The 15,455-nt window shown below is 40.1% G+C and overlaps 1 protein-coding gene across 1 annotated transcript in view; it reads right to left on the bottom strand.

Annotated features, from left to right (window-relative positions):
* Positions 1 to 15,455, bottom strand: part of LOC112110753 (zinc finger CCHC domain-containing protein 24) — a 163,612-nt gene that overhangs the window by 9,844 nt on the left and 138,313 nt on the right. Inside the window, exon 3 of the mRNA XM_024205906.3 lies at positions 4,813 to 4,977. Within this exon, the coding sequence (XP_024061674.1) occupies positions 4,813 to 4,977 (165 nt within the window). The remainder of the gene's footprint in view (positions 1 to 4,812; positions 4,978 to 15,455) is intronic.

The raw sequence follows: 15,455 nt of genomic DNA, 5'->3' as shown, positions 1-15,455 counted from the left end.
TTTTAATTATGTTCATGTCAAGATGCCCTTTTCCTTTGTAGGTCACAATCAAGCATTTATCAAGTGGTAGTGATAGGAATGAGCAGGGGGTTAGGATACTAAACCCAACCATACTGCAGCTAAGCAGCATTGAACAGATACTGAGATTCGTGCATCATCAACAATTTTGTCAACATCAACAATTTATTATCAAAGAAAAGAAATACTGACTGAAGCAGAGCACTGGCCATTCTTTTTCCTTTATGGGCCAGTACCTCTGGATGTTGTTGACTGCAAACAGCTGGTGCTATTAAGCCTTGCTGCATACCTTCTTCTTAAAAAAAGGAATTCTGAGTGATAGGGATATATCCCTCTAATGACATTTTGAAGCATGGTGACTTTTCAGTGAAAGAACAGAATATAGTAAATTTGGTTCTTCTGCTTGCATAAACTAGCATTTGCACAGCACACTTTGAATACAGGACCTACCCCAGTAATACCACAAAGTATTTGGACTAGAACGGAGTGAAATTTTTTGACTGAAACATTTTCCAGCAAAAAATGCAGATTCAGTGACACTGAAACATTTCACGAATTTATATTAATCTTAGTGAATTGGTTCAGTCAAAACGTCCCTCCCCCCAAAAAAATCCTCCAAAAAAAGAAACATTTTGTTCTGACATTTTCCAGAAGAAACATTTTTGATTTTAGCATTCAAATTTATTTTTGATTTTGAAATTTCCTTTCAATGTATTTTTAAAAAATTTTAAATGTAATAACTTGCTTTAAATTAAAATGAAGCATTTGATTTTGGGTGGAACAAAATGTTTTGTTTGACCTGAAATGATATTTTTTGCCCTTTTGATTAGCTGAAACTTTAGACAAAAATCATTTTTGGTTTGACCCAAATGATTTTTTTGAAATTGCCAGTGAACTGAAAAATCCATTATCCACCCAGCTCTAATTTCACAAGAGAATTTCCCAAGTAGTGCAGCCCAGTAGTCTGTGTCTTATAGAGTACGTCTGTACTGCCGTGTCAGCGGACTTGGGCTAGGGCTGCGGGGCTATAAAATTGCAGTGTTGGCGCTCGGGCTCGGGGACCCTCCCCACGGTTGGGGTCTCAGAGCCCAGGCTCCAGTCCAAGCCCAAATGCCTACATTGCAATTTTATAGCCCCACAATCACGAGCCTGAGTTAGCTGACACAGGGTCAGCTGTGGGTGTTTTACTGCAGTGTAGACATACCCATAATGGCCAATGTTAAATGATTCAGAGCACGGCACAAATCCCTTATATTGGTCTGATCCTACACTGTTGAAGTCAATAGGAATTTTCTCACTGACTTCAATGAGCACAGGTTCAGGCCCACTGAACCTAATTGCACCATGGGAGGAGGAACAGATTTCATCCTCACTCTATCTGCTTATGTCTTGAAGCATGAAGACTGAAAGCACTTGCAAATTTTATACTAGCTACTGAAACTGCAGATCACTTTAACCCCTTCACAATTTTATTAAGATGAAGAGCCCTCTATCAGAATGGCATAGCAAAGATCAAACAATGACAGCTGTGATTACAGGTCCATATGCTTCTGCATGAGGGGAGGCTTCTTCAACTGCCATCAAATATGGTGATTTATAAATCTCATGCTATTTTAAAAACCAAGAACTGGACCAGGAAGGAAGAAAAGGACAAAAAGGCTGGCTTCAGGGTCTTGTGTTCTATGTATCCCATGTAATCCACAGATCTTAATGCACTTTGCCGATATTAATTAATTTAAGCCTAACAACACTTGTAGGAGGTAAGCAGTATATCCCTGTTACAGATCAGGAAACTGAGGCACAAGAAAGTTTTAGTTGCTTGCCCAAAGTCACGCAGTAGATTGGTGTCTGAGCCAACAATGAAATTCCAAAATGCTAGCTCCCAGTCCAGTTTTTTGAACCAGCAGGCCAAACTTAAGATGGGTTTAATAATGTGAAACTATTTATAATAGTGGTATTTTAGTGTGTGTGTATGCAAGCAATTAAATAATAAAAAGCAACTGAATAGTACTACATTCATAAAAACATTTTAGTGTCTGTATTTCATGGCCCATTCAGTATCTACTTGTATGGAACTGTGTTAAAATTCTTAGGGCTGAGTTTTCAACAGCCCAGAGCCAGTCACAAGTGTATTCACAGTTGCCTCACAGACTGACCATTTGCAAACCGCTTATTTGTATGTTCAAACACAGTAATTGTGTGTGCAAATAGAATGCACATTTAGATCAGAGCCTTGGAATATGGGATTTAAAAAAAATCAGGTCCTAAGCATTTAGATTTACTAATTTTTTAATAAAAAAATAAAATAAAACTCAACTGATTGTTTATGAACCTCTTGAAAACTATTGGATTATTTGGATCAGAGGATTAGTACCTGTATATACGATGTTGTCCACAAAGTTTTAAGTACCATAGTTAAGGACCCACTACACAGCTACAAATCCCTATTACATATCCTGGATGCCCCTTTGGCAACTGACTACTCTAAGTCATGTATGGGGGTGATAGTATTTGGATCAATCAAGGAAGCATGTTGAACTTATGAAGTCCATGTGAGCTGTCTTTTGCTGCTTACTCTGTGTTTAAAACACTTACATACGAGTTATTTATAACCTCTTGTTAGAAACCAGAGTTCTCCCTATTTTTGTTTAAATGATTCTGTGGCTCAACTTGGATTTGAAAATCCAATTAGATGCCTAGATGCATCTTTAGATGCCTAAATACCATTAAAAAACTGGCCCAAAGAGACTGTGTCTGTGTAACTGGGCCTGAGTCTCTTCCATGACATCACAGGGTGCTAACTGCAGAGCATCTAACCTCATTTTTATTGGATCAGTTTTCCTTTCTACCTATTGCATATATCATATGTCTGGACAATTCTTCTATGGATGGACAGCTGGTAATTTGATTTGCTTTTCAAATTTGTTCTACCTGTTTTATAGAAATGCCTTTTCTCCTCCTTACTAGATAGTTTCACATTCTGCTTAAACCTTATACGGCTCTTTGTATCACAGAGTGCTCTATTCCTTGTTTAGACTCGGCCAAGATGAATCACATCTGCAGCAAACCACCTCCCGAGGAATGTGTTAATCCCATTTTTCCATTTACAAAAATGTTCTCCAAAATTATAAAATCTCCATCACATTTTTCCTTGAGGTATCTTGCATTTACTCCAAACTGGCTATTTTAAAGTAAGAAACTGTGGTGTTGCATCTCTGTATACTTGCTCTCATAAGTATTTCACATCTAATTATATTGAAATAACTAGATCCTAGATCTTGATCAGCGTCAACTGTGCTTTTCATACTTGACTCACTTCCAAGAATGAGGCTAGGAGTAGCCTCGGATTCTGTCTGTCTGCATAAGGAAACAATTCTGCAATAAAACTAGCAATGTGTTTTTTACATAGTCAGTATCCTATTCAATATCAAAGTAATCAAAATCTCCCAATATCAATGTTTTGGGCTCATGAGGAAATGATTTTACATGTAAGAGACCTTTATGAACTGATTTCTCTAATGTTGGAGGTACAATATAGAATTTCCAGTCTCCCCTGACCAACTTAAGTGTTCGTTTCTACTGGGTCAAGCAAATTTAGTTTCCAAGTCCAGCGAGTGGTTTTCCTACATATGCAAGTTTCATCAGAAAATATTCATAGCATTTCTTTCTGCAGCTTTGATATAATCTCACTGCCACTTCAGCTCCATTTTCTCAATCCTTCTCTAAATTAGATCTGTGTTCAATCACATCACACTTGAAAATTGTAATTCTCTGCCAGCAGACTGACTGTGTTGCATACTCCTAGCATTCGTACAGGATGGAAGTGTAGTGTGATGAGTGGAAGTGAAGGAGAGTAACATTTCAGGAGGTTTTCATGGGATGCTATTTTGAGAGGATGCTGGAGGTTCAGGAATACAAGTTGGGACCAGGCTGCTATCGCTGTCGCTAGAATCTCAGCATATTTACTAAAGCTTTCTTTCCTACAACTCTGCTTGCTTGCTGCATCACTTATTAATAACAAAACAAGACACCTTTTTCTTTACACCTTTAGGCTGTCTTGCTTTACTGTGTCACTGTGTTAACCCCGAGGTATAGTATGTTGGGCTCATCTCTGTGTTTGTTTCCATCACTAATCTTAAAACATTGTCCAGATGAATTGACATGGAAATGAGAATGTCATGTTCCTTAACGATGATGTAAATCAGGAATAACTTCACTGGTGTCAGTGAATTTAAACTGTAATAAAACTGGCATAAGAGAGAGGAGAATCACTAATATTAGGAGGCCTGTTATTGTTAAACCTTATGCTTTACCATAGCATCCAAAGGTCCCACTCAGGGTTGGGACCCCATTGTGCTGGTTGCTGTACAGAGACAGACTGTTTCTGATCTGGAGAAGTTTTCCAATGAAGAGAAGGGTACCCAAATTTTGAAACCCTGAGACAATGATAGGCAAGCTCGTCAAGACAGTGAGCAAAGGATGTCAGACTAGATGATCTTGTGGCCAGATGATCTCTGGCCTTAAACTCTATGACACAGTATCTTGTTTGCATATAACTTGGCATAAAACCCACAATAATATTTGCTTACACTTGTGCTGCAACTCCTTTCCTAGATGAATAGAAATCGCTTGTTTGTGTTCACTAGGAACAAAAACCTGCAGCTGATCAGGCTTGTCCGTACACTGTTACCCCAAGTTACATTTTGGGTCCATCATGATTTAAAAGTCAGGTCGGAATTCTCCCGATTCCATGCCTGTATCTCCAGTGGCCATGCTGCCCAGCAGCTACCCTACCTGTTTGTGAGGATAAACGTTGATGTGACACTTGATACATTCTTGTCCCATGTTAGCCCAGGAGTTTCCACTCATCCATTTTCTCTTGCACTTGGGGCACTTGTATTCACCAAAGCAGCGTTTCTTGCCCTGGTACGGGGTCAGACCCTCTCCTTTGGGACGAGCCTAAATTACAAAAAGGAAAAATAAGTAGTAATGATGGGAGAACAAATCAATAGAAAAGAACATTTAACCAGGAAGTTCATATAAGTTGGACCCAGTCCCCCCAACCCCCACAAATGGTTAGTCATACACAAAACTTCAATTTCACCAGTTCTGAGGGAGCTAAATAGAGATGAAGGGGTCACCAGATAGCTCCAAAATGAGGTTAAAAGGACATTTAGAATTCTGTGTTCAGCATCTTCTGCAGTTACTGCTCTGATATCAATATCTATCCCATTACAGCAGGATAGTGTCCGATGATACTCCATCAACTTTTCAATCCAATCTTCAGTTTTCTCTTAGGAAACACAGTAAATCAAACCAAACCAAACCACACTTATGACTCTTCTGTACGGTGCATCCTCCATGTTACGATAATAATAATGCTTTGTAGCTCTTCAGCATCTTGCATCCACAGATACCAGAACATTTCCAAAACAATTGAGAGAGAGAGGATTGCTTCCATTTTATAGACAGGTAAACTGAGTCACAAAAGCTAAGTGAATCCCCAAGTTCATGTAATGAGACTGTGGCAAAGCTGGAGTTCCACAAATCTGAACTCCCAGATTGCTACTATTAATCGCTAGTCAGCATTATTTATCCAAAGTATGTCATATATCTTGAGCACTTACACAGTACCCATCACAGAAGTTTCAAAAATGGGTGCCTAAACTTAGGTGCCTAACTTTGGCACCTAAATAAACTGCCTTATTTTTTTCAAAAGCACTTAGCACCCTAAATGGGCTTCAATCCTCAGAGGGCTGTTGGGCCTCCATTCCTATTTAACTCATGACCTCTCTTCTGACCCTAAGAACAAGGGTGTCAATTATTACACTGAAATGCATAACTTATCTGTGAGGAACTGGATTGGGATTTATTTCATACTAGCCACCAAATTATCAGCAGTGGTAATCTGAACTCACTACAAGCCATGGATGGGATTCGGTTAGGTGACCTAGCAGTGAAAGGCTCCATATCCCATTATTAAACTCTGGTCCATTCTCCATTGCTGTATTTATTTGCTAGCTGTAGTTAGGAAAGTTTTAATTTTGTTTGATAGTCTGTTTTTGTTTGTAAATCCGCCTTGCAGTGCCCCTAAAAGAAATCCTTTAGGTAATTAATTAGCTCTCACAATAAATCGCTAAATTGGTTAGGTTTTGTTCAATGGCAGATCACTCTAAATAATATAATTAGTGGCTTAAAGCATCATAGGGGGATTCGCTGATAACTGTTAATACGTTAGGTCACAAATTATATTATTTCCCTTGATTACCCTCCTGAGTATATTTCCTTCATTTCATGACTCACGAGGAAGGGCAGAAAGAAATGATTGAAATGCCCATCATCTAGCGAGTATTGAGATCCACATGGTTTCTATTTTACATTTTCATTCTCCTACCCCAAATCCTGGAAACAGTGAATCATGTTTTTCTCTGTGGGACTGACAGCCTGATAACTACATCATTGCCTCTCATCATAATGTTTACTCTTTTGCCTAAGCTTTTAAGTTTGCTTAACCTCCTCTGATGGATTCTAACAGCCACAGAGTAACTTGAATGCTTTTAGGCAACTCACATCCCAGTAAAGAAAATTTGTACTTAGTAAAAAATAAAACTTCAGCTGTGTACAGAATCTGTGTGCTTCTGGTCTCATCAGTAGAAATCCTGCAGAACTTAGATGCTGATGAACTCTGATCTGGTGTGGGTTTTCTCTCACATGGCTGAATATTAAGCCTTCTTGTCTGTTACAATATTGCGAAAATGTGACCATGTTAAATACGCTATTACTTAGGATGGTATTAAGTATTTTCAGCAAGATTTAGGAGTATAAAAATGCATGCACACTAGAGTAAATCCATATGATCAATTACTCTGTCGGATTCCATGGCTTTTTTTTCTCCTCCTAAACTGTTCCTTCACTAAATACATTAATTTGTTATATCATTGTTGGATGGATGGATGGAGATTCTAATTTAAAAACGTACTGAAACTTGGGATTCATAACCTTCAGTATCCAAACCATGCATATGTAATGTCCAGTAGCTAGAATTTATGTGACTGATATGCTGCAAATATTTACAGAAAACTTTCACTTGCAGGTTTCATGTAGTGCAGCATTATTTCTGTTTTATTATAATCTATTTATGTCCACTGTTGCAATTTACAAGTGAAAACTACACTTAATTTATATGTAATCCAACAAAGTAGTACAGTAGGTCACAATATAAAAATATGATGGTCTCATCCTAAATGCTTGTTTGTCCTTATCATGAAACTACCATTCACGCTAGTGCATTTCATAATTGCTGTTACAGCAAGGTCCAGGATTAGAACCGTATTCAAATCATACCAGTTTAAACAGGAGATGGAAGCTGTGCTCAGTGCAAGTGTCCAAAAGGGAATTCTGCTGCTTCAAACCTTGCAATCTCCAGCAAACCTTCATTGTATTAGGGAAGAATCAGAGGCTGTCTACACTTTACCACAGCTACCCTGTTTGGTATTAAGTGTCATATGCAGCAGGGTTCCCCACCTCCAAGCTGGTGTTGTAAATGGTTGTCCTTCTGGTCTAATCAGACATGCTCTGCATCTGCGGCATGAAAGTTTGTTCAACCCCACATTTTAACAGGAGTTAATCATACATCCGATGGGAGGTGTTGAACACAGTTTGGACCTCCCCACACCAATTACCAAGTCCTGGACATACCCACTGTGACGGGTTCGGTCACAGAGACCCTCTTGGGACTGTCACCTGACGTGCTGGAATTACCTCTGAGCCCGTTTTCCCTGCCAGCTTGGGACTCCAGAACCCTGCTTTGTTGAGCCAGACATGCTAGCCTGCTGCAACAGAGATCCAGGTCTGGTCCATGCCCCCAAAGCTGCAGACTTTAACCAAACACTGCTCAGCAGGTCACCTATCTCCAGCACCCAGACACCCAGTTCCCAATGGGATCCAAACCCCAAATAAATCCGTTTTACTCTGTATAAAGCTTATACAGGGTAAACTCATAAACTGTTCACCCTCTATAACACTGATAGAGAGAGATGCACAGCTGTTTTCTCCCCCAGGTATTAATCACTTACTATGGGTTAATTAATAAACAAAAGTGATTTTATTAAGTATAAAAAGTAGTTTCAAGTAATAACAGACAGAACAAAGTAAGTTACCAAGCAAAATAAAACAAAACATGCAAATCTAAGCCTAATACATTAAGAAACTGAATACAGGTAAATCTCACCCTCAGAGATGTTCCAATAAACTTCTTTCACAGACTAGATTCCTCCCTAGTCTGGGCCCAATCCTTTCCCTGGTACAGTCCTAATTAGTTCCAGCGGGCATCTTAGGTGAAAAGCAGGGGCTTTCTCATGACTGGGACCCCCTTTGTTCTCTTCCACCCCCTTTTATAGCTTTGGCACAAGGTGGGAATCTTTTGTCTCTCTGGATCCCTACCCCTCCTTCTAAATGGAAAAGTACCAGGTTTAAGATGGATTTTACCATTCTTCCTGGGCTGGCTTACACAAACACAGGAAGGCTTGCAAGTCAACAGCACCATTTGCAACCGATTGTCCTAGTCAATGGGAGCCATCAAGATACTAAACCATCATCTACGGCCCACACTTTGCATAATTACAATAGTACCTCAGAGTTATACTTTATATTTCTAGCTTCAGATACAAGAATGATACATACATACAAATAGGATGAACACACTCGGTAGATTATAAACTTTGTAATGCTACCTTACAAGAGACCTTTTGCATAAAGCATATTCCAGTTACATCATATTTACACTCATAAGCATATTTCCATAAAACATTATGGAGTGCAACATCACACCCATATTAAATTCAGCTCAACCCAGTTTGAGGGGATGGGAATGAGGATGCAACAGTGTTTGACAACTGATGTTGAACGTGGCACAGCCTGTAGTGTGTCAGAATAAATACAGTAGCATAAGGCCATCTCCTCAATCAGAACAGAATGATGCTAGCTATAACAATTGTCCAGTATGATCCTGCAAGCATGGTTTCTATGTACAATAATTATGAACTGTGCCAAGATGGATATTTTTTAATCAACTTTTTTTTAAGTTACCTACTGGCTTGTGCAGAATATTTCCTAATGGTTTGAATCCATGACCAACACAGTTACAAACTGTGTGACAATGGCAGCATTAGACTGTAACTTGTTTGAAAATAGTATCAAAGGCCATGACTATGTATCATTCCTAATGTCAGAAAGCCACTGTAAAGAATTAGAGGCAAAAGCAACAATTCAGGAATGATAGCAATAGTATTTTTCTGATTTTGAAAGGCTGAAGACTAGAGAGAGAAATTTTGTCTGTCATTTTTGGACAGGCTGTGTGGGAAATTTATGACATCTGCCTCTCCCAACATAGGGTTTCATTAAATTACAAACTCAACAGACAAACAAAAGCAATCTTTAAATAGTATGTCTGCATGGTGCTTGTGTCAAAACTAGTATTGGACTATCCTGCTAGATATATTCAGTTATGCATTGACATCTGATATTTTTGTGTTTCCTCAAATTTCAAGTATATGTTGTAGTAATGCCAGTAACTCCTTAGCTATATTTAAATTCAGGCTCATGATGGAAGATAACACACACAATGAATATTCTAACTAATACAGAAAGCTTAAAATGCAGCTCTGCACTGAAAAGTGACTTTGCAAAAAATTTCATTGTGGGGTAGCATGTTTATTATGTCTCAATGATTTTCATGGCAAAATACTCATATTGCAAGTAAACAGAGGCTTCTTCTGTCTGCCATTCCTGCAAACTTTACCGTGGGCTCAGTGAAGTTTTGTTCTCTCCTGCTCATGCATTATCATGTGTTATAAAAGTTCTGTGGGCTAAATTAAGGCATCAGTGATCCCATTGCCTCTGTGAAAGATCTGCTCCTATAGATGCATTTATAATTTTACTTTGTTTTTGAGGTCTACTTTTGGAGCAGGCACCAGAATTAATACAACCAAACAAAATATTTCCCAGCATTCTGAGATACTAGGGGGGAATTAAGAAATATGAGGGCAAATATTTTACATACATAGAATGAAAATCTGGCACGGAAGAGGTGGGAAACCAAGGTTTTGATTAGTGGAATAATGTGGGTTTTGTGAAGGGGTTAACTTGTGAGGTTTCGGTTGCTTCGAGCATACATATACTTTGCATCTAGAAAGAGATATGTGATAAGAAGGGATGCTGAAATATCATGGACTGTCCTGACGTGTGAAAGTTAAACATTTCCAGAGAGAGGTTCCCTTGATCAAATGGCTCCACAGGACAATTGTGGGAGGGCAGCTATTTGAGAGTTGGGGAATGGTCTTGGTTAAATATTAGGGTCCCCCCCCCCAAAGTACACTCAATGCAAAATACAAACATGTATTTAACTTAAGGACAGTAGCATATAATGTGTTCAAGTTAAGGCAAAGATGAAAAAATTGGATACACATGCTTTGAAAATATATGGTCAAATTCTCCAAAGATGATAGTCTCATTCCCAGAGGCAATTCAAACAGGTGTGGAAATATTTGCATATTTCCTGTGTAGCCACTAACTTTTGTCCACTGTTGCCTAATGGGAGTGACTTTTCTGTCATACCCTGTCAGAAGGGCACGGTGACTATCAAAGGGTAATAGGGCAATCTGCCCATTTAAGGCTCTGTTTGATTACCAGTCTCATTCAGGAAGGGGTCAGGGGATGTCTTTAAAGGGCTCAGAGAGTTCATCTGGAGGGGAGCTGGCTCCTAGGCCTGGCCCTGGAGCATCAAGGGAGATATAGAGTGAAAGGCCTCTAAGCCCCTACAGCCTGCGTGGGACGGGGAATGGCTTTGTTTTGTGTTACTTAGTGAGTTTTGTGTTTGAATTAATAAAATCTGCCCCAAGGGAAGGGCCTGAGAGAGACTGAGGAGCGGCAATGAGGTTTTCCTGGGCTGCTGAGGGAGCCTACCAGCCTACAGTTCTTTGTTATCCATTCATGCGATAGACATTTTGTTGCCCTCCTGAGACATTTTACAAAGTTCCCAAATTAAATGTAAAGAATTAAAATGGGTCCATCATTCTGGGAAAGAGTTTGTTTTGCTTGTACAGTTTCTCAGTGTGCAGGTCCAAGTTGCTCTGCATGTATAATCGTATGTAGAAAAAGCAGGTGCTTGGCAGAAAACCTGAACTTGGCAACAACTTTGGGACTCCAGCTCCCATGGCTGATGGAGATTGTGAGTGCTATTTTATTTCAATGGTTGCACGTGTGAGCAGTTGGGAACAGTACATGTTCTATCCTGCATAGTGCAGAAAGACGGGTAGGAGAACAGAAGGACCACATAACTAGCCTGACCTTTTCTACTTGTAATATCTACGAAGAGAAGATCATCAGTGAACAACCTTGACTGCTTTTTACACATTTATATTTTTCAGTGTTGCAATAATTTTTTGCTTCTGAGATCAAACAATGGTAACCTGAATGAACTGAACTGACTGAGAGCCAAGCTGCTAAAATAATCAGTTTACAGGGCTTCCCTGAAATCTGATTGGCAACTGTAACAGGAGAAAAAACTGAAATTGACACTACACCAGAATAGTAAATTTGCAGCAGTATTGTAAAGAGAAGCTCTGTGTGTAGTGAGAAACCATTGGACATCCAAGTGTAAATGAGTACTGGCATGCACCCAAAATTTAATCCTCTGATCCACAGTCTCCTCTGATAAAGAAGGAAGATGAACATTAAATGAGGGGCAAGAAAATTCTGACAAAACACAAGCAGCTACCATTTTTTGGGTCAGTTTGTTTGAACATCTTTATTTGGGACACTTAATTGATTGTGTCCAGAGGACTTTGTAGTACAGTTCAAGTCAATAGATTGTTGTGAATCTGCAGGCTCACTGCACTCAAAATTCCTTATGGAAATCAAAAGGAGTCCTTTGTGTAGAACTCTTTCGGGATGGGCCCAGGGTATCTTGTGAGATCTCTTCTGATCTAGAGGTTTCATAAATCACTTCTTTGTAGACTCAGCTAGGACTCTTTTATTGAACATTAGAAACCCAAGTTAATTTTCTTCTAATTTCTTAATGTACATTAACAAATCATATCATGCTATTTTTTTTAACCTGGGCTAGTTTTTAAGGTTGGGATTTTCGAAGGAACTTAAGGAAGTCAGGCAGAGCTAACTCTCATTGAATTTCAGCAGCATCTCTACTTAGCCAGAGAATCTTACTACGCTTAGACCTGGATATACATCCGCACTATAGTTCCTTGAGAGCAGTAATTGTGGCAGTAAGGTAGGTGCAGGTAATGGGGTCCACTGACTCTAAAATTAATACAGCACTTTAGAAACAATAATTAACTAAGCCTCACAACACCCTTCCAACATATGGTATTATCTACATTTATAGATTGGGAAATATGAGATATAGAAATGTTAACTTCAAAAGGAGCTTCTAATGAAGGGTTGTTCATATTTTAAAGCCAACTTTAGACACACTTCAACTGGAGGTGTGAGGGCTCAGCATCCCTGAAAATCCTGACGGGGGGTCTACAGATACTCAGTCCCTTGGAAAAGTAGGACTTCTGTGTCTGTAGCTGAGCATCCAAAACATGGAGGCACTCCAATTTAGAGTCTACTTTGAAAATTTGGCCTCAGTAACATATTCAAGGTCACCCAAATCAGAAACAGAACCAGGAAATGAACCCAGGAGTCTTGACTCCGGTGGTAATTTCCTGCTTTAATCGCTAGACTACATTTACATTTGTTTTATTTTTATTTTAACCTTTAAGCCATCACAACTCCTCTTTGTCAGTAATTTCAATTAGTTTGCTGGAAAAACTACAGCATTCTCTGCAGGCATCTTGATATTTTTTTTTATGGATGTTTACAGTTTGATGCCGTCACAGATATTATTTTCCTCCCTGTATCTTCAGTTTCCTAAATGCTGCATCAAAGGAAATCTGGATGTTCAAACGAACAAGCCAGTTTTCTCTAGTTAGAAATAGCCTTAAGAAGTAATGACAGCAGCAGCCCTCTCTGGTCTTCAGTTCTGCCCAAGCCAAGCTGAAGAGGTTGACAAAACAAATATGCAAATTCTCACAAACAAGCACTTAATGTGGAGGAGGCAAAACCCAAATGTGATGGTCTTAATGGGATGCTAACCACCAAGAGAGAGGTCCTGGGACAGTCACTTTCAGGCCCTCTTTCTTGTTAGTACACACATTTCTTGTCCATGGGTTGCGCTGGGAGCAGGACAATTGAGTCAAACAGGACTTTCCAAGAAACTGAATGCTCCATCATGTCTGAGGGGCTTGCAAGCTCCTCATCCTTCCAGGCCAGAGGAGTCTCTCAGCCACAGTCCAAAGGTAACGTAAATGGCTCTCCTCCAACAGAATCCAAAGCTTTTCCTTAGCCAAGTGCTAAGAAAGAGCAAGAAGAAACACACTTATGTGCTTCTCCTCATTGGACCTTCTTGGCTTTTCTAGCCCAAAGCACCCTTCCACCATTCAAACAGTAGGGTTTGACTTCCCTAGACAGCTGGCCTCCACAGTTCATTTCCCCCTCACACTAGTTTCCTGTTATGTGATGGTTTGAACAGCATTTGCAGCAATCCTTCCCCCACCTCATCCTGTGGCATTTATAGGGCACCAACAACTGTTGCATCTAGGCACATAATAGTGTAAAGTTAAGCACAACGATCATCTTGGACTTTGCTCTTTCCATCCTGTGGTTCGTTCAGTAAACTTTATCTTCTCCTCTTCCTGTTTCTTCTCTATTATTACAGATAGTTTTGTGCTAAAACATGGCCCCTGGCTTAACCTGGCTAAGTGTAGCTAGCACAGTGCTCCTATCCATTATGGAGATGGATTGTGTTGTTAACTGTGCTAGACACACTCTCTTCTCACCTTCCTCCCAGGTAGTCTGTAGCATGGTTTCTGCATTTGGTTGTAAATGGTATGTATGGAATCCAATCCATGCTACAGCTGTTAGACTCTAACTGTGTTTGAAAATAATTCAAGCCATAGCAGGGACAAGGCCCGAGTATTTTCAGCTGTCTCCCATCCGGGTAGCTGGGAAGCTTGTCCCAGGCTTTAAACCCTGAATTTGATTTTTAAAAAACCCTACTCCCTCATAAATCTCCAAGTCTTTCCCCCAGCATCTGACTTTTTCCCTGTGCAGGGTCTAAATACACCATCATGCCAACATTTCAAATATTATTTAATGTTGCCCATAGGGATAGGCCGCATCTCAACACCTCCTGAGCAGGGCCAGCGCCAGGTTTTCTGCTACCCCAAGCGGCAAAAAAAAAAAAGCCGCGGCAGCACGATCGCACCATTCCACTCTTCGGTGGCAATTGGGTGGCAGGTCCTTCACTCCGAGAGGGACTGAGGGACCCGCCACCGAATTACCGTGCTGCAGACCCAGACGTGCCGCCTCGATAGCGACCGGAGTGCCGCCCCTTGGTATTGGCCGCCTCAAGCACCTGCTTCTTTAGCTGGTGCCTGGAGCCGACCCTGTTTCCCACTTATTCTGTAGCTACATCTGTCATGCTTCCCCACTCCTTCACAATTCTGCAGTGCAATTTCCTTTGTTCCCCTTGCTTTTATCCATAATGGCTGTTCAGTAAAACCACTTTTCCCTGGCTGTTGGAATTGATCTGCAAAGGGATTTATTAAATGCAGCATTTGTCAGAGCTGTTTTTTAAAAGAAGATATTTAAGCCCACTTGCTTTACTCAAAGGGAATATTTGTGTTTAGGCTTGTGCATCCAGTGTGCCTTCTGGTGGCTAGTAAGAGGTAATAAGATGACAATTATTCCTTTGAGGTCATGGATTAGTCCAGGAAAGGAGAGACGAATTAGGTGGCCCATGCTAGGAGATTCCCTATGCATCTACCAGAGGGGGGGAAGAGAAGAGATGGGGGCCAGGGAATAAGTCAGTTCAGCCTGCTTATGGAGCTATAGCAATAACTGCAGTTGTGTATCCAGTTGTGTATCCCCACTCTATCACTGAATTGTTTTCTTCCTAACCAGGAGTCAGATTCTATTCTATTCACGTTCTTAAAACAATGCCCATCCCTGACTTATGTGAGCCCTGGGGCCTTGACAATTTGTCCCTTACATGGACTAAACTCATTCCTTGGATTTAAGCAAGTTATATTAAATGATCACATTAATTTACATTTTGATAAAACAGCCAAAGTTTTATGGGTGGGGTAAAACATAGGAGTACTGTTAACTTTCTATAGCACTTTATGCTCTAAAAGAGGTTGGTGCCTAACTCCCTTAGGCTAATCACAGAGGCTTACAAACATGCTTTATTTGGTTATGTTGACTGAACTGTAAAACCCAGCTCAGCCCTTTGGTCCCCACACCAGTCAGCTGACTCCTGGGACAAGGGACCAGGCTGGATCAGAGGTGCTGGAACAATTTTTATAGTGGGGTGC

The sequence above is a fragment of the Terrapene carolina genome, unplaced genomic scaffold (genome assembly GCF_002925995.2).
Source record: "Terrapene carolina triunguis isolate 2854851 unplaced genomic scaffold, T_m_triunguis-2.0 Scaffold147, whole genome shotgun sequence".
Lineage (NCBI taxonomy): Eukaryota > Metazoa > Chordata > Testudines > Emydidae > Terrapene > Terrapene triunguis.
The sequence above is the reverse complement of the archived record's forward strand: the minus strand, read 5'-3'. Positions and strand labels throughout refer to the sequence as shown.